At 48.0% G+C, this 19,524-nt stretch overlaps 4 protein-coding genes across 4 annotated transcripts; 2 read left to right on the top strand and 2 right to left on the bottom strand.

The window, feature by feature from the left end:
• Window positions 1-1,572: 1,572 nt before the first annotated feature.
• LOC127482154 (mucin-20-like) lies at window positions 1,573-4,749 on the top strand. The gene is made up of 2 exons (XM_051812207.1): window positions 1,573-2,952; window positions 4,657-4,749. Exons 1-2 carry the CDS (start codon window positions 2,646-2,648, stop codon window positions 4,659-4,661), a joined length of 312 nt encoding a protein of 103 aa, XP_051668167.1. The 5' UTR covers window positions 1,573-2,645; the 3' UTR covers window positions 4,662-4,749.
• On the top strand, window positions 4,664-7,122 carry IL18 (interleukin 18). The gene is made up of 5 exons (XM_051812309.1): window positions 4,664-4,684; window positions 5,241-5,349; window positions 5,867-6,004; window positions 6,577-6,722; window positions 6,849-7,122. The coding sequence occupies exons 1-5, from the start codon at window positions 4,664-4,666 to the stop codon at window positions 7,080-7,082; spliced, it is 648 nt and encodes a 215-aa protein (XP_051668269.1). The 3' UTR covers window positions 7,083-7,122.
• Window positions 7,123-8,627: 1,505 nt separating this feature from the next.
• On the bottom strand, window positions 8,628-13,553 carry SDHD (succinate dehydrogenase complex subunit D). Its single transcript, XM_051812206.1, has 4 exons — window positions 13,418-13,553; window positions 13,179-13,277; window positions 10,652-10,796; window positions 8,628-9,334 (listed from the first exon to the last, which is right to left on the bottom strand). Exons 1-4 carry the CDS (start codon window positions 13,455-13,457, stop codon window positions 9,169-9,171), a joined length of 450 nt encoding a protein of 149 aa, XP_051668166.1. The 5' UTR covers window positions 13,458-13,553; the 3' UTR covers window positions 8,628-9,168.
• A 791-nt stretch (window positions 13,554-14,344) lies between these two features.
• On the bottom strand, window positions 14,345-18,667 carry NKAPD1 (NKAP domain containing 1). Its single transcript, XM_051812318.1, has 5 exons — window positions 18,548-18,667; window positions 16,983-17,083; window positions 16,625-16,780; window positions 16,070-16,123; window positions 14,345-15,718 (listed from the first exon to the last, which is right to left on the bottom strand). The coding sequence occupies exons 1-5, from the start codon at window positions 18,614-18,616 to the stop codon at window positions 15,196-15,198; spliced, it is 903 nt and encodes a 300-aa protein (XP_051668278.1). The 5' UTR covers window positions 18,617-18,667; the 3' UTR covers window positions 14,345-15,195.
• Window positions 18,668-19,524: the final 857 nt, after the last annotated feature.

Genomic DNA, 19,524 nt, shown 5'->3' with positions numbered 1-19,524 from the left:
TTCTCAGACATTTTATAGATATTTATGTTATTAGCGATACTCTCTAAACATTATGAAATAGATATGATAGATTGGGCTTAGAATTTGGCCTTGAGGTGTTTATTTCACTGGGTTATCATTAGTAGGTTAAGATATTTTTATTAACAGACCATGTGAATTAGAAGAAATAAAATATCTGAATTTTCTTTACCGCTTTCAGTACGTTATGGATGATAGTCTATGGAGAAACCTCAGTCTAAATATAAAATAAATTAAAAAATTATCTAAGGTGTGAGAGTTAACTCTTACTGGAGTTCCACATCCTTCAAGATTGGAGAAAAATCAGTGAAGTGATTACTCTCATAATAGTTCCAGTTCCCTTATTAGTGGAGATATTAAATGCCAGGAGAAATGAAAGCTTAAATCTTATCACAGAAGCCATTGTTTGAGTTAGAGTCTGGTCCTTAATAAATGCAAATATTTACAGAGGAAGAGAAGGGAACGCCTTTTATTCAGTGTGCTAAATGACCTTATTGATTTTTAGGCTCTCAAAGGCTGACAAAAAAGACCAAATCCTCCTTCCTGATAGTTTAGTATGTAATATCAATAGACCAAAAATATTAGTGCCAGCAGTTAGTACAAAGTAAATAATATTGGCTGACTGGCATTGCTTTTGCCAAGTATAATATTATTTAATGTTTCATTAGTTATCTGAACGTGTATTTAAACTTAATGAGAAAAAAAATGGCTAAATGATAAATTATTGATACAGCATCTTTTTTTTTTATTCTTTTGCAGTGAAATGAAAAGTATCTGGGAATAAGAATCACCCAAATGGGGAACTGCCCTGAATAAAGCTCTGGTGCCCAAATTTTCAAAAAATATTAAAAGTCAATTGGAGTGAATAAAGGAGATGTGAATATTATTTTGAAGCAGAAAAAAATTATTCAGAGGAAGAAACTTAAAAGGGCTGAACTGTTTATTTTGATTGAAAGAGACCAAGAGGCATTTTGATCCCACTTGCAGAAAGGAACTATTTGTTACGAAATGTCTATCGGGAAAAAGTACAGAAATGGGTGACCAGAAACAGAAGTCAGTTAAATTTAGAAAGATATATATTTTATTTTTTTTCTCCTGTTAGAACCAACCATTCAAACAACACACCAAGGGGTATAGTGGAATTACAGCTGCTGTATATAGAAATCAGCTAATTGAGATCCAAATTAAATTTGGATCTCCCTGGGATGCAGATTTAGGTAAACACAACTGTAACAAAACAGGAGCTTGAAAAGGAATGATACAACTTTGATGTCCTGCTGGAATTCAGGGAGTGTCTGTAAATAGGGATATATATTTATTATTTGAAACAGCAGTTACCAAAAATGTATTTTTCCTTGTTTGTCTCTGGCAAACAGGAGGTTTTACTCCGTTGGAATTAATAAGTCCTTTGGAATTAATGTCATCAGTTTCTCGGAACGAGTTTAAAGGAAGCACGTCAGTTCTGCAGTTGGTTTTTATGCTGGAGGGTAAACCTATCCAAACCCACAGTTATTAGTAAAACAGCATGTTAATTTTTATGGCTATCATTTCAGATGAGATTGGAAGCGTGCCCTTGAGCTAGAATTACCTGCCTATTTTTATCAGATGGATATTAAAGCATTCCTACCTTTATTTTTCCCCCTCTCCAAGGGCAGTAACAGGCACGTGGGAAGGTGAGGGAGTGTCTTGGGGTCTTAGCTACATAAGTAAGTCCAAGGGAGGATTTTAGGCGCCTCTTCTGGGATAATCTCTTGCTTCCCTCCATCACTTGCTGCCTTTCGGGGTTTTGTGGGTGTTTTTTTCATCCCTACAAGTTCAGCCTCTCCCATTTACCCATGGAGCTGCACGGCCGAGCGCCCTCCTGCCTGGCTAAGAATCATCATCACAAACAGAAAAATCGAGGCACGGAGATTTCCACCAGCGCCACCAAGTTCTACAAACTTGAACCCCCAAAAAAACATCGGTTTATTGCTCACTCCCAAAGCCGCGTTTCCTGGTTTTTTAGGGCCTTAATTATCCCACCAGCCCGCGGTGGTGGGCACTGCAGTTACCGCAGCCTTGCTTGCTCCGGAGCCCCCAGGGCAGCACATCTGGGGGGACAAGGAGGGGTTAACCCTAAAGAGGCGCCCGGACTCCCGCCCTGGAGCTGGGTGTGTTGGAAGGGATGCCAGGCGAGGTGCCCGCGGTGCCGATGTTATCCAGAGCCACCACTCGATCTTTCCAATCCCAAACCGGTTTCCCGCCAGGGCGGGCGCGGCGTTTCCGGGCGGCGTGCGGGGAAGGGGAAGCCGGGATGGGGAAGCCGGGGATGGGGAAACGGGGATGGGGAAGCCGGGGATGGGGAAGCGGGGATGGGGAAGCGGGGATGGGGACGGGCGGTACCTGTTTTCCAAACCTCCCGGACCGGCTGGTGCGGGGCCAGGCAGGGCTGGCTGACATCACGGGAGCGCATCCAGCCTTCCCCACCGCCCCCATTTGCATATGTGCCGTGTCCCCGGCGAGGGGAAATGCCGCGCCACAAACGCAGACGTCGGCAGATATCCTGGGAACGCGCCCAGCTCTCCTCTGCCGCAGAGCCGCTTTAAGGCTCTCCCCGCCCGGCCCCGCCGCTCGGGCATCCCCCGCGGATGGTTCGGGAGAGCCCCGGCCCCGGTCCCGACCCGATCCCGGCTGCGGGTCCCGGCGCTCCCCGCCCTCCGCCCGTCTGTCCGGCTCCCATCATTCGCCCGCAGCTCGCCGAGGAGACTGCAGGGATCACCCCGGGCTCTGCTCCCATCATTCGCCCGCAGCTCGCCCAGGAGACTGCAGGGATCACCCCGGGCTCTGCTCCCATCATTCGCCCGCAGCTCGCCGAGGAGACTGCAGGGATCACCGCGGGCTCTGCTGCCACCCACGCTGAGCTTCTCCCGCCCCGCAATCCCGCTTTTCCACAGGGTGAGTCATTCCACGCCACCTCGAACAGTCACCTAAAAACTTTCAGCCTTTCAAGCCTCCTCTTTTTACTGCGTCACGGTTGGACTTGATGATGCTGGAGGTCTTTTCCAGCCTTAATGATTCTGTGATTCCCATTCAGTGATCAATGGGAGAAGCGCAGCCCCTTTACGTGTTTTACCCACTAAACCAAGGGCCTCAAATCACTAAGTCCTGCCTACCCCTTCCCCTCACTCCTGCCTACCCCTTCCCCTCCGCTCCAGAATAACAGAGCAGTCCTTGGCTTGGTGGTTAATTCGCTGTGGATGAGGCTTGCAGGGTTTGGTGTTGGGGTGTCTCGTTTCTAAGGCGCTAATGTTTGCAAACAAAGATGCAGCGAACCTGGGTGTCTCTTCTGCACAAACTATAGACCATTAGGGTTTTTTATAAGAAGGAGGATAAGAAAAAAATCACTCTCAAATACGTACTTAAAAGTGCTTTACTGAAGGGACAAGGAAATTCCCCAGTCCCTGTGGCTGATGGGTGTGTGCAAGTTGATGTTGCTCAGCTTCTTTGTATAGAAGATCTTTCTGGAGTGATGAAAAAGCTTTGGAAGGACGCCGGATATTCTGATTGCACAATGAAGTGCCAGTGCAAGAGCCGGATCTTCCTACTGTTCTCCTGGGTTTAATGCATTTATTTAGTGCAAGGGATATGAATAAAGCTAAAACCCTGGCGCAGGGAGGTTTGCAAGCAGCAGGTTGGGGTGCAGGTTGAAGTGGAGGTTGAGCTCTGGGTGGGAGCCCAGGACAAGAGGCTGTGAATTGCCACACCTATGGTTGACAAAGGGCTTGAAGAAGGAGAGAACAGCCAGGGATGGTCCCAGCAGTGAACTTCTCTGGCCTGGGGAATGTGGCTGCCAGGGAATCTCCTGAATGGTCAGACTGAGTCACTTCGTTAACACCAATTATTCTTCCAGAATCCCTGGTTGTATGTTGGCATTAGAGGCAGAGTGCAGCCCTGGATCAGTTCTAATTACCCCTGAAGTGTTTAAGAAGGGCTGGAACCTCTCAGGTGCAGAAGTTGACTGGTCTTCAATGATTAGTTCAGGGTTTGTTGGATTTTGTTTGGGGTTTTTTTGTAATAAAATGATTGTTGTTATTCCTAAGGGAAATATATCCTTTCCTCTTCTCTGTGTCACTCTTGAAAGAGAATAGCTGTGAAATCAAGATCAGAATTCAAGTTGAGATAAAACACCATAAGCAAATCAATGGTACTGCAAAATAAATTCCATTCAAACTTCCCTAATCTAATGAGTACACTTAGACAATATTTTTAGAAAAACAGGATATAGTATACGTGCTCAGTAAAGCAGAATATTTATCTTGCCAACTAGAGAACTGTCTCAACTTATAATAGTAACAAGGCAGTTAACTATTCCGCAGCTCACAACTCCCCAGTCCCAACAAAGCATTAGCTATAATATATGAAAAGTACAATATATATTTTGACGAGTAAATTTTACCATTTCTTATTTATTACACTAAGAACCTCCACAATTCCAACTCCAGGTGCCAAAGACACAGGCCTTTGTAGGGGCAGTCACAGGGGGAACTAAGTTTTGGGTATTTTGGAAGTTCGGTCTTTCCTAGGGGAAGTCTGTGTGGATTTAGGTTTATAAAGAAGCATTGTGCTTAACTCTGAACCCTCTCCCTGCACCTCTGGCAGGGTGAAGATGAGTGCTGACGAGATCCTGGTGCGTGCAGCAAAACTTGGAAAAAACCTCTGCCTCTATTTTATTGGTAATTATTATCTGTGAAGCAGTGAATAACCTTTCCTGCTTGAATACTGATTTAATGCAAGTAATTTGTTGGTCTGATTTCAGCTAATTTTGCCATAAGCTTCAGTTTTAAGTGTTGTAAAGGACACTCAGAAAGTTGGAATACTGTGGGGTGGGCTTGGAGTAAGGGAATAAATTCCAGTCCTACAAAGTCAGTTAGAAAACAGTTTCTTCTTTAAAAGCAATTAGATTCTTGTCCTTTTGCTCACTCAGAATGAAGGTTCTGATTAAAACAAAAATCCTCATGCAATTATTCCTCAGTTACAGGCATAAACAGACCTGTTCACCCTTAAATAACCCTAAACCATTTTGCATACCTCTGGTTTGGTGGTAACTGCAGTTCTCAAATGACTGATGTTTTCATCATCGCCATGAATTTGTCTGGCTCACAAATAAAACCACTCTCTGTAGTGACACCAGCTCAGCCTGGGGAGTGCAACTGGGAACACGTAGGTGGCTGCCTGGCTCTCAGCCTTGCCTGGGTGGAAAGTGGTTTCTTTTGTGGGGGCAGAGATTAATCTTGTTTTTCCTTTCCTTTTTTTTTCTTTTCTCGTCGCTCACTCGGGACCAAGACGACGATGGTAAGCTGAGAGCTCATCATTTGTAACTTCACCACCAGTTTTACATGAACTAACCTGCTGGTGTTTTACTAACCCACAGATGCTCTGTGTGTGCCTTAGAGGACAAGTTTCAAACTTGGCTACTGCAGGAAAAAGAGAGCTACAGCTGCCCTGCTCCTTCTTGGAGCTCGTGTTGCTTGAATTCCTCCTCGGGTGCAGGGCAGTGCCCTCCCTGACAGCACCTTTTCATGCCATTCTAATTGCTGGGCAAGAGACAGAACTGTTGCATCTGAATTCTCACCAACAGGCACAGCAGCTTCTCTTGCTCAGATATAAATATTGCTGTATTCTGGGAAATCCTGGGTTGCCACAAGCCAGAGGTGGAAAGAATGACACGGCCTTCTTTTGTTTGAGGTTGTCATTCTAAGAACTCATCACACGTGATGTCCTTAACAACAGGAACAAACTCACAGGGGGCTGTCAGAGCTGAGGGGACTACAGCTGAAATATTAAGAAATCTTCCTTTTTATCTCCACAGAGCTGGAATGTGATGCCCTTTGCAAGGAAAAGGCTCTGCACAGAGTCCTTCGGAACGTGAACAGCCAGTTGCTGGTGGTTCGCCCAGATCTCAACCTGGCAGCCTTTGAGGATGTGACAGACCAGGAGATGCAATCTGGTACCTGTGCCCACTGCACTGCCCCTTTACTCTGCAGGGGGGTTTGTTCCTTCCATCACTGACTCTAAAAGATGAGGCTGACAGTAAGGACTTAAATTTCGTTTGTAAGAATGAAGATGAGCCAAGAGAGCTGAAATTTTGTGTCTTGTGCATTGGGGAAGGATGAGGTTCCTGGATTAGGCTGAGCCTGCAGTGTGTCACAAACAGAAAAAGGACTGTTAAGAGCTTTGGTTAGCTCTGATCACAGAATTATTATTTTTTATGTTGGGTTACAGAAAGTAATTTTAAAATTTAAACAGTGTATTAGCACTAAAAGTTCTTACTTTCTTGTAACAGTAGTAGTTAACAATATACTTACAGTTTTGGCTTTGATTTTTTTGGGGGTGTTTCAGCAATTTATTCAGACCTGTATTTGTTGCACATATTTATTTATGAGTCCCAAGTCCTGGCTCTTGTATCAGGAAGATTATCCAGGGAAGGCAGCCAGCAGTTGCCAGTGGAATGTAAGACATAACGAGGTGGTTGCAGTTCTCTCCTGAGCACACTATTAATAATAAACCATTTTTACTCAGGCCAAGGGATGCACTTCACCATCCACTGCTACAAAAGCACCACCCCTGCAGCAGGGCTGCCTGTTGCCTTCAGTGTGCAGATAGAAGGCAGAAGTTATTACATGTGCTGTGAGAAGGAACGTGGGGAAATGCTCGTTCGATTCAAGGTGAGCCTCTGCCTCCCACGCCTGCTCTGCCTGTCGGGGCAAACTGAACACCCAGACCTGGCAGAGCTGCAGCAGAACTGCTCAGCTCCTGTGCTGGCACTAACACCTTCCCTTCTTCTTCCTCAGGAGGGAGAAGTTCCCAAAGACATTCCTGGTGAAAGCAACATCATCTTTTTCAAAAAGACGTTTACGTCGAGTTGCTCCAGAGCATTTAAGTTCGAATACTCACTGGCAGAAGGAATGTTCTTGGCCTTTAAGGAAGAAGGCTGCTTAAGAAAATTAATCCTAAAGAAATTGTCAGGAAAAGATGGAGTGGATGAAACCATGAAGATAAATTTATCTGAATTCAGTCAAAATTAAAGGCACAACCTATGATGACAGACTTCCAACAGTTTTAAAATATATTTTGGCTTTTTATAAAAGAAACTTCAGTCTTTCTTTATCCAAAACAAGCCAGTTTTCTGTTTTAACTACCCTAAGTCAGTACTTTTAAAAGAAATAAACATTTAAAATAATAAATGCAAGTTTTTGACAAAAAAAGAAGCAGAAGAGTGTTTTCTAGTCAGGTAGAAGAAAATTACACAATGAGGAAACAACAATGTGAATTTGATCCCTAAAATCTTTAATGCTTGTTGAGCTAATTGAATGAGGTACCTCAGAGATGCAGGGGACCTGTTTGAGGGAGGGAGGGAAAAACACTTAAAATAACAGATTTCATAGCAGCACCTGGTCAAAAAACACTTGGAGAGTGCCTTTGTTTTGCATCAGAATTATTTCCTGAGTGTCTTCATCCATCTCAGCTACACAGGGACATTCTTCTCCAGGTACCACAAGAATTAAGAGCAAAAGTTAACAGCAGTTCCAGGGGTTTGATTGAGTTTCCAGAGGCCTGAGGAACACAGGGGACTCAGGGAGGAAGGTGTGTTCATTCCCTTTTCACTCTGCTCTCAGAGCTGCCACCCCTGACATGGGAGAGCTGGACTAAAACATTCCAGAGCTCTTAGATAAATAATTTCTCATATAATTATCTTAAACCACCACCACATGCAGATACACCCTGGGTTTGGGCTCAGAATGGGAAATATCAAACACTTTCTACGATATAAACTCCCACTGTTCCCTGGGACTTTCCCGTGACTCAGATCTGTACCTTCCTCAGTTGTGACAAAATAATGATTGTTATGTTGGTGTTTAAACCAGACCACAGCAGGCAAAGCACCCAGCTCGTTCTCACCACAAGACTGAAAAAACTTGGCCAGTTACCTGCTTTTACCTATGATTGCACAAGTAAGCAACTAACTATCTAACTAAAATTAACAGTCCAGATTAAAAAACAACAATCAAATCAAAAAGTCTTGTAGAATTTAAACAGAACTTGGGCATTATTGCGTAATCAGCCTGATGGCAGCACAGAATTCTCTTCCTCTTACCGTTAATAGTGCCACAAATGTACCAGCAGAATGTGGAAATAGCTGTTCACTGCCTGCTACAGTGAAGGTCTGAAAAGACAGAGGTCAGAATCTCAGTTCCCCCCTAAAATGCTCCAAGCCCTGAAGACACCCAGAAGAATGTTGCATCACCCTCACGGCGAGCTATGACAGGAAGGCTGTGTTTGTTGCCTTTTCAGTCACCCAGGACAATACAGAGCAGTGCATTTAGAAAACAAACCCCCAGAAATGCCACAGATAAACATTCACATTCCGGGGGAACCCTGAAGGTCAGATGCTCCTAAAATCAACAGGCAAAAGTATTTTTCTTCTAGGCCAATTGTTCTACTTTCTAAGGGACATTAATTACTCTTGTATTAAGTCTAAGAATTAAAGGTTTTGTTTTATAACAGCCAAATGAAGCAAGGCAGAGGAACAGTATAAATTAGTAACAAATGGTTCAGAAGCACACACAATATTTCTGTAAATTCTTTATTGCATGGATTAAGAAAAAAGTATTCCCTTTTCTACACCAACTCTCAGGGTCCAAAGAGTTACAGGGTCTGCCTTGCATACAGGCCAGTTGTTGTGATGCCAGAAGAAGCAGTTCAATTTTCCACAAGTTTTACAAAACAGGAAACCAAACAACAGTTAAAAAACACCCACCAGAGCTCTCATTACAAGGACAGTTGCAAGCCTGTCACCGATGTAATTAATTCATCCCAATTTACAGCGCAGCTTAAACCACCTCGCTGGTGTAATTAATTCATCCCAATTTACAGCACAGCTTAAAGCACCTGGCTCTGATGGACATTATCCAGCTTAAATCTACTGTTTCTTCTCCAACATCTTCGCTGCTGTTGGGTGTTTAATTCTAGAGGGCTCTGAGCTCCCTGCAGGACGTTCCCACTACGGACCCTTGGCTTTGCACTCGTTTCGCGTTAAATGGTGGTAAAAATACGATGAAGCAGAGGCAGCAGAGAACAACAATCGTGTGTGTCAGGGGCTCTGGTGGCACCTCAGAGGCTCCAGAGCATGGCCACAGCCTTGCAGATCCCCACGTCGTGGTAGTTAAAGTAGCAGAGGCCGGCGAAGGTGGCGGCCGACAGCACGTACAGCCCCGTGTTGGCCACTTTAATGGCTGTGTCTCCGTGGACATAATCAGTGATTACCTGGCCAAGACCCCTACAGGACAAGAGAAAAAAGCTGGAATCAGGCAAGACCATCCACTGAAATCCACCAAATCCACCCAGTTTATGCCAGCATTCCAAGATGCCTCAAACATTTATTTTTTACCCGCTCACATCAACAAAAAGAGGAGGCGTCTATTTAAAAACCAAAATTGCACATGTTCTGTTAGAAAACACACATTGGCTCCAGGTTTTGTTAATGGCACTGAGGAAACAAGGTGCTGAGCACAGCTCCTCAGACAACAGAATCCTTAGAATCTGCATCCAAGAGAGAGCAGCTTATCTGACTCCCAAGGACTGAAGAAGAGGAAGACAAAGGAAATATCCTTCAGGCTCGAAGAGCAAGGTGTGGATCTGGGACCTGACCTTGCCACAAAGGCACAGAAGGCTCCTGGATGTGTATTGGGATTAGAAGGGTGGCAACCAATAAAATTACCATACTTTGGGGTTTTTTTCTATATCTGTTAGACTGAAAATGACCTCTTGTCTGGATTTAAACCATGCAGCAAGAGAAGACACAGGATGCTGTTAAGCTCTGGGGAGAAGCTCTCAGTCCGGGTGAGGAAAGTGCAAGAATCCCTGGCACAGATTTTGAGGAGAAAAACTGAGATTTAAGAAAACCTGGCACCACAAAGTACCACAAAAATCTGCTCTATCCTTGTGGCAGGGAACTCCAAACCAGTCTCACCTCAAGAAGGTGAGGGCTGCCAGTCTGGCCAACCATGCAGCTGGATCCACTCCTTGTCCCAACTGATCAAGGACCACAGCAGAATAAAAGGAGCAAGCATCCATTCCCCAGGAATCAAGGAAATAACAATCCAGGTCTCCACTGCTCTAGTGGAGTCTTTGCTGTGAGCTCTTTACAGAACCTCATCCCCACTGAGATTACAAAGCCAGCCCACAGCACAGAGCTTTAAAGGAAGAACTTGGTTTATATAGGTGTGCCCTCTTTCTGTTCCCTCCGTTTGTACAACACTGATTCTTCTACAAGATAAAAACACCCAAGATCCTACACATCCAGTGGCAAGGAAGTGCTCCTGAGGTCAGACTGTGCAGAACACTGGAGGATTTTTATGGATTCCTCAACAGTAATATATATCCTGTCTTCTGAGAGAACTGTGTGGCAAAGGAAGGCCAAGGTACAACCACTCCTGTGAAAGATCACCACAACTCGGAGACCAAGCATGTTGCCTCTTTCCAGGTGTTCTGCCCTACATCAGGAAAAAAGCCAGCAGAGTTGCTGCCATGGACAGATTTCAGCCAGAAGGCTTGGAGCCACCCTGACTTCAATCCTGAGGGACTCTGTGCTTACCAGTGGCCGTGGAGGGTGAGGGCAGCAGCCAGGGAATAGTCCACGGCGGGTCCTGGGCACAGGTAGGCTGCAGGGAGGAGCCCCAGCAGGAGCACACTGACAGCTCTCTCCCCTGTCCAGTGCAAGGATGCAGCCTTGGAACCTCCTGCAAGGAGAAACAGTTCTCAGGGCAAAGCCCCTCTTCCAAGGGCTGGCACCTGAGAAGCAGAGACCTCCCCCTGAGCAGCACCACACTGTCTGCTGGGAGCTGGTTACTGAGCCTTCCTCCAGGCAAAATGAGATGCCTTGGAATGAATTCCTGCTGTAGAACAGAGATCTGTTTTCAGTGTCACTGGAAAGGAGTGTCTTTAAAGGCAAAGCATCTTTGTCTGGTGATTTTCCTGCCATTTACTTCTCCCACTTTCTGAGAAATGGCTTTGGGACCCAGACAGACCCAGCTACGAGATCCAGTTAATGGCACACCATGGTGACTCTGTGCAGTCCTGCCCAGGAAGCAATATTGCTATTTTTAGCTGTAAAGAACAAGATTAAACTCGGGGACCACCACCTATGACCTGAGGGATTTCAGTCCTCCACTGATACTCAGCTGGGCACAATCTGAACCACGTTAACAGGTGACTCTAGAAACAGAAATATCAGTTAGGGAGCTCTGTAACCAACTTTTTGGAATCATGCAAGTTAAGGAGGAAAAAAGCCAAAAAAACACCTAGAAGGTTGTGGAGCAACCCAAAACCTTAACAGCATAAGCAATACTTGGATGTCAGCATCAGCCCGGGCTAAAAACATCAAGAAATGACTCTACAAAATTACCTTTATAATACAATACCCCAAAGTGCTTACCTAACACACAGATAACATTCATCCATCTAAACCAAAATACAAATGTTTATTTTTGCGAGGAGAAAAGAAACTTAGAAAGTGACAAGATAAGGAAAGTAAAGGACCTGAAGCAAAACATGAAAGGGATTTGTGGACTAATAAGTCTGTGGAATAATAAATAATAATAAAAAATAAAGCTGTCCCTGTAGAACTCCATGGCCCAGAGCCCCTCACACACACGCAGGAAGTCTGTGGTTAATATAAAACCCAGAAGAGTAAAGGAATGAAATTGCTTAGCCATTTTTAAGCCAATTTCTTTTCTTAATCTTTTCAGTTAATGAAGCACTTCTCCATGTTTTCCACTTGAAGGTGCACTGAAATGGCTACAAACACCCTTAACCTGCAGTCACAACACTGCTAGTGAATCACAGTAAGTTTAACCTTCTGATTCCTAAAAACATTTCAACCTTTTTTTCCCACACCATTGTTAATGAGCAGAGATTTACTATTCAGCAACAAGTCGATATCTCCTACTTAAGGACTCCCAGCACTCCCACACTGGACACTGACATCTCAAACACCAGTTTCAAATCCCAGCAGTGTGACATCACACAGACCTTGTTTTAAATCAGACCCAGACTAAGTGCAAATCAAAATGCTGTTAAGTGCAGATAGTGCTGCTGAAGTTGATGGCAACACATTACAGACAACCAGAGCCACTGCAATAGCACAAGATCCCTTCTGCCCTTAGTTACTCACAGCTGCCACTTAAAATCCTTTACCTGGCCAAAAAGTTTACAGAATCACAGACTGGTTTGGGCTGGAAGGGACCTTAAGCTCATCCCATTCCTGTGCCCTTGATACCACTGTGCCACAACCACCTCCATCACCTCTGTCCTTTATCCCTGCACCTCTCCTGGTCCCTTGGCAGACCCAGACCAAGACTTGGTTCCTTATAACCCTTTTTAATAGAATCATAGAATGCTGAGGATGGAATGGACCTTAAAGGTCATTTAGTCCTGAACACCCTTGCCCTGGGCAGGGACACCTTCCACTGGACCAGGATGCTCAGAGCTCCATCCAGCCTGGCCTTGAGCACTTCCAGGGATAGGGGAGGTACCACCTGAACAAGGGGGCTCCCCTGACCCCGACAAAACCCCACACACTCACATCCACAAACACACTGTGGTGGGTTACCCTTGGCTGCACAAGTGCCCACTGAGCCACTCCCAGCTGGACAGGGGAGAGAGAATAAGGTGGAAAACAACCCATAGGTCGAGACAAGGCCCTTCACTATAGCAAACCAAAAGCGGGCGCACAAGCAAAGAGGAAAAAAAAATAGCAGGTTTATTCTCTACTTCCCATCAGCGAGTGATCTCCGGACCTTCCCGGGAAGGGCTTCGGCCGCTTCCCAGAAAGAGCTTCAGCAGGCGCGGCTCCGGGAGGCAAACACTGTAAATAACGACTGTCCCTCCCCTCCTCCTTCCCTTGGCTTTTACACCTCATGGTTTGGAACATCCCCGTGGCCAGAGCGGCCCAGCGGGTCCCGCGGGGTCCTGCCCGCCCGCAGCGCTGGGGTTGTGCCGGGGGGGATCACCACCGCCCCCAGCCCGCACTGCCGAGCCCAGCGCTGCCAGGGGGCTCCGGGGAACGAAACCGCATCTCAGCCCGCCCCGACCCCCCCAGACACACAGAGCCAGGCACGTACCGTGTCCCTGCGGGGCCGGGCCGTGGCTGTGGCTGTCCCGGGCCGGGGCGCTGCGATGGGCGGCGGCGAGTACGGCGGGGCGGCGGAGCAGGGCCAGAGCTGCGGGGACAACGGGGGCAGGCGAGGCGGTCACCGGGGGTGTCCCGCACCGTCCGGGGGTGTCCCGCACCCTCCAGGGTGTCCCGCACACCCCCGAGGGGCTCCGGGAGCGCCGCTCGCCCGCCCCGCAGGTCACTCACCCGTGGCGGCCCCGCGGGGCCGCAGCAGCGCCAGCGCCATGTCCGCTCCAAGGGCACCGCGCCCGGACACGGAAACGGCGGCGCCGCTTCCGCTTCCGCCGGGGCCGGGGGGACACGGGGAACGCTGGGAATGCCGGGAATACCGGGAATCCTGGGAATACCGGGAAAAGGGGCAGTGCGGAGGGAACCGGCGGTATAGCGGGGACACGGAGGGAACCGACCCAGCCCCGGGGCCACCCGTCCCGACCCGCCCGGTCACACCGGGGAGCGGCTTCATTGCCAATATAACAGCACGAGGGAAGGGGTTCTCGCTGCCGCAGGTGGGATGTGTGCAGGGGATTCCTCCTCTGGGAGGTTTGCGCTGGCACAGGGTTGTGCTTAGCGAAGCGGTGGCTGCGCCATCCCTGGGAAGGGTTCGAAGCCAGGTTGGAGCGACCTGGTCTGGTGGAAGGTGTCCCTGGTCAATAGAAGGCCTCCCTGGTCTATGGAAGGTGTCCCTGCCCATGGCAGAGGGGTGGAATTAAATGGTCTTTGAGGTCCCTTCCAACCCAAAGCAGTCTGTGATTCTGTGTGATTAATCCTGCCTTACACCGCACACCACCAGAGCACATCACCCGGGCACTCACCAATGAAACACCTCTGCACAAGGGAAGCTGTGCAAAACAAACACCTCTGTGAACATCTGTGTGCTAGAGGAGCTGCACTGCTACTGCAGGACTGAGCAGAGTTTGTGCAGTCTGTGCTCGTTCAGGCTGTGCCCACAACAATCACACCACACAGTGCATATCCCTGCTGGCTCCTTCCCTTGTTTCATCTCCTCCAAGTCTGGTCAGGCACAAACACAGGGAGAGCACAAGCACCACCCAGATTTCCCAGCTCTGTCCCTGGGCTTTACTCCAAAACAGTGACAAAAGCAGCAGACACGTCTGGGTTTATTCATTTAATTAAAAGGCTTGGCTGTTCACTGCAGGGAGAGAGGCCCGGTACCAGTTTCTCCAGTAACACACTGGGCAGACCAGAGACAGAGCACAACACCCACCAAGGCCGCTCTGTCAGCACAAATGGTTTCAGCATCCCCAGAGAGAGTGAAGGAAGGTAGACATGATGGCCAGCCCACAGCTGGGTTGGGAGAGGAGTCTAAACCGAGCAAATGCACTGGTGTCTTTTCTTCATCTTTATGGAATTAGTCACTGCACCTTCAGCTGGAATTAAGAGTATTCCCTCAGCTCCCTGCTGTGTCCAGCTAACCCTGTGCATGCCCCCACAGGTGTGCTTTTGGTGGAGGATGGGAAGACAAAGCTACTGTGGGGTTAAATCCAGTGGCATTTCCTCTGTTGTCAGACCTGTTGTCTGTCCTCTCTCCTGCTGCCAGTCCTGGCCATTATTTAGGTAACCCAGAAAAGCAACCTGTTAAAACTTAATTTAAAAAAAAAAAAAAACCAACCAAAACTGGTGCAAACGTGCCTGCCTCCCCCCTGCAGAGAGCATGTAATGTTTTCGGGCATCAGAGGTCAACCTGGTCACAGAGAAAGAATCTGAAGCTGGCAGGACAAGCCTACTTGTCAGACAGGTAACTGCTCTCCTGGATTTCCGAATGCCAAGTCCCTGGAAAGCAAGGGAGCATCTCCTGCAGGCTGCCAAGGCTCAGCTCCTCCCCGTGGGCTGGCCAGGTGTGCATAAACCACAGTGCTGGGACAGGTTGTACCATGGGGCAGTGCTGAACAATAAATACCTGGCCCTGTCCTCCCCCTCACAGTTTGAGCTGCAGCCCAGACCCGTCAGTCCTCATCTGAGCTGTCCTCAGACTTCTCATCACCCGCCACCTTCCAGTTCTTCCTCTTGCTCCTCTTCTCTGGCACTTCACTCTGCCTCTCCGACGCGGAGCTGGCACGTTTCTTCCTCTTCCTTGGGGGCCGTTTCTCTTTCCTCCCCTCAGACTCACTGTCCTCAGAGCTGCTGGTGCATGAGCTGCTTGCATGGGAAAAGTCACTGTCCTGCCCAGAAGAAGAGGTAGGTTCCTTGGCAGGCACTTTCCTGGTCTTTTTCTTGCGCTTGTGTTTTCCTTTCCGGGTGCCTGGAGTCTCCTCTGCCGAGCACTCGCTCTCCCGGGAGGAATCTGTGGAAGTTTTCCCCTGCTCCTTTTTCTTTTTCTTCCTCTTTTTGTGGGAGCGCTTTTTCTGCTTCTTCTTGTGAGATTTCTTTGTTTTTTTCCTCTTGTGGGACTCACGGGCAGTTTGCTTCCCCAGGTGGGATTTCTTCTTCCCATTGACAGCGTTTTGCTCATCTCCTTCTTGCTGGTCACTGCAAAAAGAACAGGAGGGTGTTCACTGTTGATGATCCTGCTGGGTGCAGGTTAAAAATAATTAAATTCTGTCTAAGATCTTATTTTTCAGTTAAGTCTCCACTCTCCAGGACAGTGCAAGGATTTATTTACCTTCCAGATTCACAGGTTTTAGTAACTCCAGCTAAACCTCAGTGTCTAATTACTATAAAAGATTTGATCCCCTCCTAAGACTTGCACCACATTAATTCAAGGCTTTACATTCAAGGCTGATCTATATCCAAAATTTAAAACTCAGGGAATTGTAAAATTCCCTGCCTAACTTGACAGAAGGAGGATTCTGGATCCATCAGTGAAGCTGCTTGCCTTACCTGTCTGTATCGAATTCTTCAGGGTACAGCTCTTTATACCCACTGTGCCCCCACCTGTAAGAAAGCAGAACCATCTGTCAGAAACAGGCAACGTGTTTGAGGACAAAAATACAGTTCTGAAAAGCCAGAGCCACAGAAAGGACGTGAGTTTAGACAGGGAGGAAGGAAATATGGCCCATTTGGTTGGTGCTAATTAAATGTACCTCAAGTTCTCACTCTCTTTTCCATTTATAGTTAGAGAAAACTACAACTCAAATTTCTTTGAAACAACCCTGGAGAGCACTAGTTTGTGTTTCTTGAGATTCCTTTAAGCTCCTTGGGCAAAGTAATAAATATTAAGCTTAGGGCTGAGCTTTTGCTGCTTACTGTGGCTTAGAAACTCAAATTAGGTGTTGTGTGACACTGCAGAAGTTTGTACATGTCACTTATTCATTCTCAAGATGAACTCCAGCATTATTTTATAGGAGTACACATTGAACAGAAAAATGTATACAGGACTCCAGAAAGGTATTTTAATTACACTTATAATCCCAGAACATGAATCTCCCCACAGACCTGTCTGGCATGTTGGCTTCACATTCATAGAGCTTTTTATTCCAGGATCGGGCCCTGAGGAGATCATCTTCCACCAGGTCAAGGAACTGGGGGTTCCTTGTTTTCCACTCAGCCCTGTGTCCCTCCTCATCGAAGCCATCGCTGCGCATCCGACTGCTGGGGGCGAGAGAACAGGGTCCTTCAGCCCAGCCCTGAGGGAGGAACCACCCCAGAGCCCCCCAGAACCCAGCTAAGTCATTCATAACCTTGGAGATTACACAGCTAGATGAAGGCATAAATGGTCAGACTTCAGCACAGGCCTGAGCTCTTTCCAGGGACTCCTTAAGGAGAGAATAACTCTGTCTGTGGTGTGTCTCACCTGGAGGTGTCTGACAGCATTCTGCTTTGCCTTTTCCAGTAAGTCTCTTCTGTCTGCTTCTCCCACTCCCTTATTTTCCACATTTCTGTCTCTTCCTGAAGCTGAAAGTCACAGAAGGGAGAAAACTTTAACATCAGGGAAACTCCACAGTCACGTAGCACGAGACATCAGCTCCAGCCTCAACACTCCTGCTGAGAAAATCCACAGCAACCTTTCCTACCACCCTCAAACAGATTATTACACACATATTTAGCTGTATCAAAAGGACAGTCTCTTGATGGTAGTTCCCTACCAAAGTACATAAGGAGAAGCATAAAAAATGGTGGGTCTGACTGATTTTACCATCTCAGCTGCCCTGTCATTCACTGCCATCCCAAACATATGGACTGTTGCAGACTCCAGCACATGAATATCACCTGGAAGGACCAAGCCAACAATACCCCAGCATGTAATACTGCGTGGTTTGGCACAAATTTATGGTTGTAGACATTGACTGTACATGAGTGACTTTATAAACATATGGAATAAACAAGTTGGACCTGCTAAATTACGACAGGGATTAATTAAATACTTTGCTAAAGTTAATGGAGTTGCTTCATCTTGCACTAAAATCCTGCCTGTGCACACTAACACAAAGTTCAACTTCTTTGATGTGAATAAAAGTACATACAGAGTACAACAAGGAAAAAAACCCCAAACAATTAAAGATTTGCTACTTTTTAAAAGGCAAACCGTAATTTTCATGGGAAGTCCTGAGAGAATGTGCTTTTCACTGGGCAAGTTTATAAACAGCATAAGTATACAAGTAAATAAACAAGACTATAAGTAAATATATACACATTCCCTCCCCGGGGTGAGAACTCAAGAAGAACAGGGTTAAACTGACGCTGGGGAAAACCAAAACGGGGTTACACTGAACTCGAGACAAACAGGATTAAACCGAAAGTGAGACTTAAGGAGCTGATGATGGGGGCCGGTCCAACAAACTCCTTTTTATCTCCGGCAAACACTCCTGCTCTCCCCTCGCCGGGTCAGCACCACCGGGACCCGGGGATGTCCCCGGAGCCACCAGGATGATCCCGCACCAGCGGGTAACACCCCCGGGAGGTCTCAGGACACGGGGATGTCCCCGGAGCCACCAGGGTGACACCCCCGGGAGGTCTCAGGACACGGGGATGTCCCCGCATGCCACGACGATCCCGCACCAGCGGGTGACACCCCCGGGATGTCCCTGGGCACCACGATCATCCCGCACCAGGGGGTGGCACCACTGGGATGTCCCCGCACCCCCGGGATGTCCCCGCATGCCAGCATGTCCCCCCACTCCCGGGGTGCCCCTGCACCTCCGACATATCCCCGCACTCCCAGTATGTCCCCGCACCCCCGTGAGATCCCCGCACTCCGGAATATCCCCACACCCCCAGCACGTCCCCACAGCCCGGGATGCCCCCGCACCCCCGTGAGATCCCCGCACCCCCGTGAGATCCCCGCGCCCCCGGGATGCCCCCGCACCCCCTCACACTGTATGCCCGCCCCGCCGCCGCCGGGCCCTGCGCTGCCCGCACCTTGTTGTGCGCCCCGGTGTGCCGGATGACGTTCCGCAGCAGCACCTTCCCCACGGGCACCCGGGACATGCTCGGGCCGCGCCGGGGCGGCCGCGATGGCGGGGCCGGGGCGGAAACCGGCGGGGCGGCCCCTTCCGGCGGCGTCTCCCGGGGCGACGGGCGCGGCCATGGCGGGCTGGGCCCAGCGCCGGGCTCGGCCCGCGGCCGAGGGGCAACAGAGCCCTTCTTTTCTTGGGGGGGGAAAAACCCCCAAACTCAAAATACACACCCAGCCCCAAGATCGTGATTCAAAGAAACCCAGCTCTCAACAGCATCATACTCTTAAGACAGTGTCTGAGGTCCCTCCCTCCCGGGTCCTGGAGTCCTTCTTTTTGGGGAAAAAAAAACCAAACCAAACCTCAAAAAAATCAGCCATTGAGGTTGGAAAAGACACCCTGCTCACCCCCACTGTCCCTCCCCCCTGCCAAGATCCTGATCCAAAGAAATCAAAACTCTCAACAGCATCATACTCTTAAGCCAGTGTCTGAGGTGCCTCCCTCCTGGGTCCTGGGGTCCTTCTTTTTGGGGAAAAAAACCCATCCAAACCTCAAAAAATTCACGGTCACTGAGGACAGACCCCAGACATTGGAAGGGACCTCCCAGGATCATGATTTAAAGAAATCCAACTCTCAGCAGCATCATACTGTTAAGACAGTGTCTGAAGATCCTCCTTCCTGGGTCCTCAGGTCTGTGTTTTCGGGGAAAAAAATACCCCCCAAACCTCAAAAAAATCCCAGTCATTGAGGTTGGAATTTTCTTGGTTTAGGACTACATCATCATTGAGGTTCCTGAAAAATACAGCAGATTACAGCGAGATTTGCCAGAGCTGGGGGATGAAGAGACAACTACAGCAGCATTTAACAAAGCAAAAATTGTTTATCTCTGCACCAGTTGCCAAGCCAAATCCTTAACCCCTGCATCCTGCCCAGGTCCTGGTC

This window comes from Manacus candei, unplaced genomic scaffold (genome assembly GCF_025592945.1).
Source record: "Manacus candei isolate 608988 ecotype Guabito, Panama unplaced genomic scaffold, ASM2559294v1 h1tg000086l, whole genome shotgun sequence".
Classification (NCBI taxonomy): Eukaryota; Metazoa; Chordata; class Aves; order Passeriformes; family Pipridae; genus Manacus; species Manacus candei.
The sequence above is the reverse complement of the archived record's forward strand: the minus strand, read 5'-3'. Positions and strand labels throughout refer to the sequence as shown.

Coding starts and splice junctions, on each gene's coding strand:
- LOC127482154 (XM_051812207.1), top strand. CDS start 2,646: ATGGTTCGGGAGAGCCCCGGCCCCGGTCCCGACCCGATCCCGGCTGCG.
- IL18 (XM_051812309.1), top strand. CDS start 4,664: ATGAGTGCTGACGAGATCCTG. Junction 6,005..6,576: donor AGACCAGGAGATGCAATCTG/GTACCTGTGCCC, acceptor ATTTTTACTCAG/GCCAAGGGATGCACTTCACC. Junction 6,723..6,848: donor AAATGCTCGTTCGATTCAAG/GTGAGCCTCTGC, acceptor CTTCTTCCTCAG/GAGGGAGAAGTTCCCAAAGA.
- SDHD (XM_051812206.1), bottom strand. CDS start 13,457: ATGGCGCTGGCGCTGCTGCGGCCCCGCGGGGCCGCCACGG. Junction 13,278..13,417: donor GCCCCGCGGGGCCGCCACGG/GTGAGTGACCTG, acceptor TTGTCCCCGCAG/CTCTGGCCCTGCTCCGCCGC. Junction 9,335..10,651: donor CTCACCCTCCACGGCCACTG/GTAAGCACAGAG, acceptor CTTGTCCTGTAG/GGGTCTTGGCCAGGTAATCA.
- NKAPD1 (XM_051812318.1), bottom strand. CDS start 18,616: ATGTCCCGGGTGCCCGTGGGGAAGGTGCTGCTGCGGAACGTCATCCGG. Junction 16,781..16,982: donor ATGCTGTCAGACACCTCCAG/GTGAGACACACC, acceptor TCTCGCCCCCAG/CAGTCGGATGCGCAGCGATG. Junction 16,124..16,624: donor GAAGCCAACATGCCAGACAG/GTCTGTGGGGAG, acceptor GCTTTCTTACAG/GTGGGGGCACAGTGGGTATA.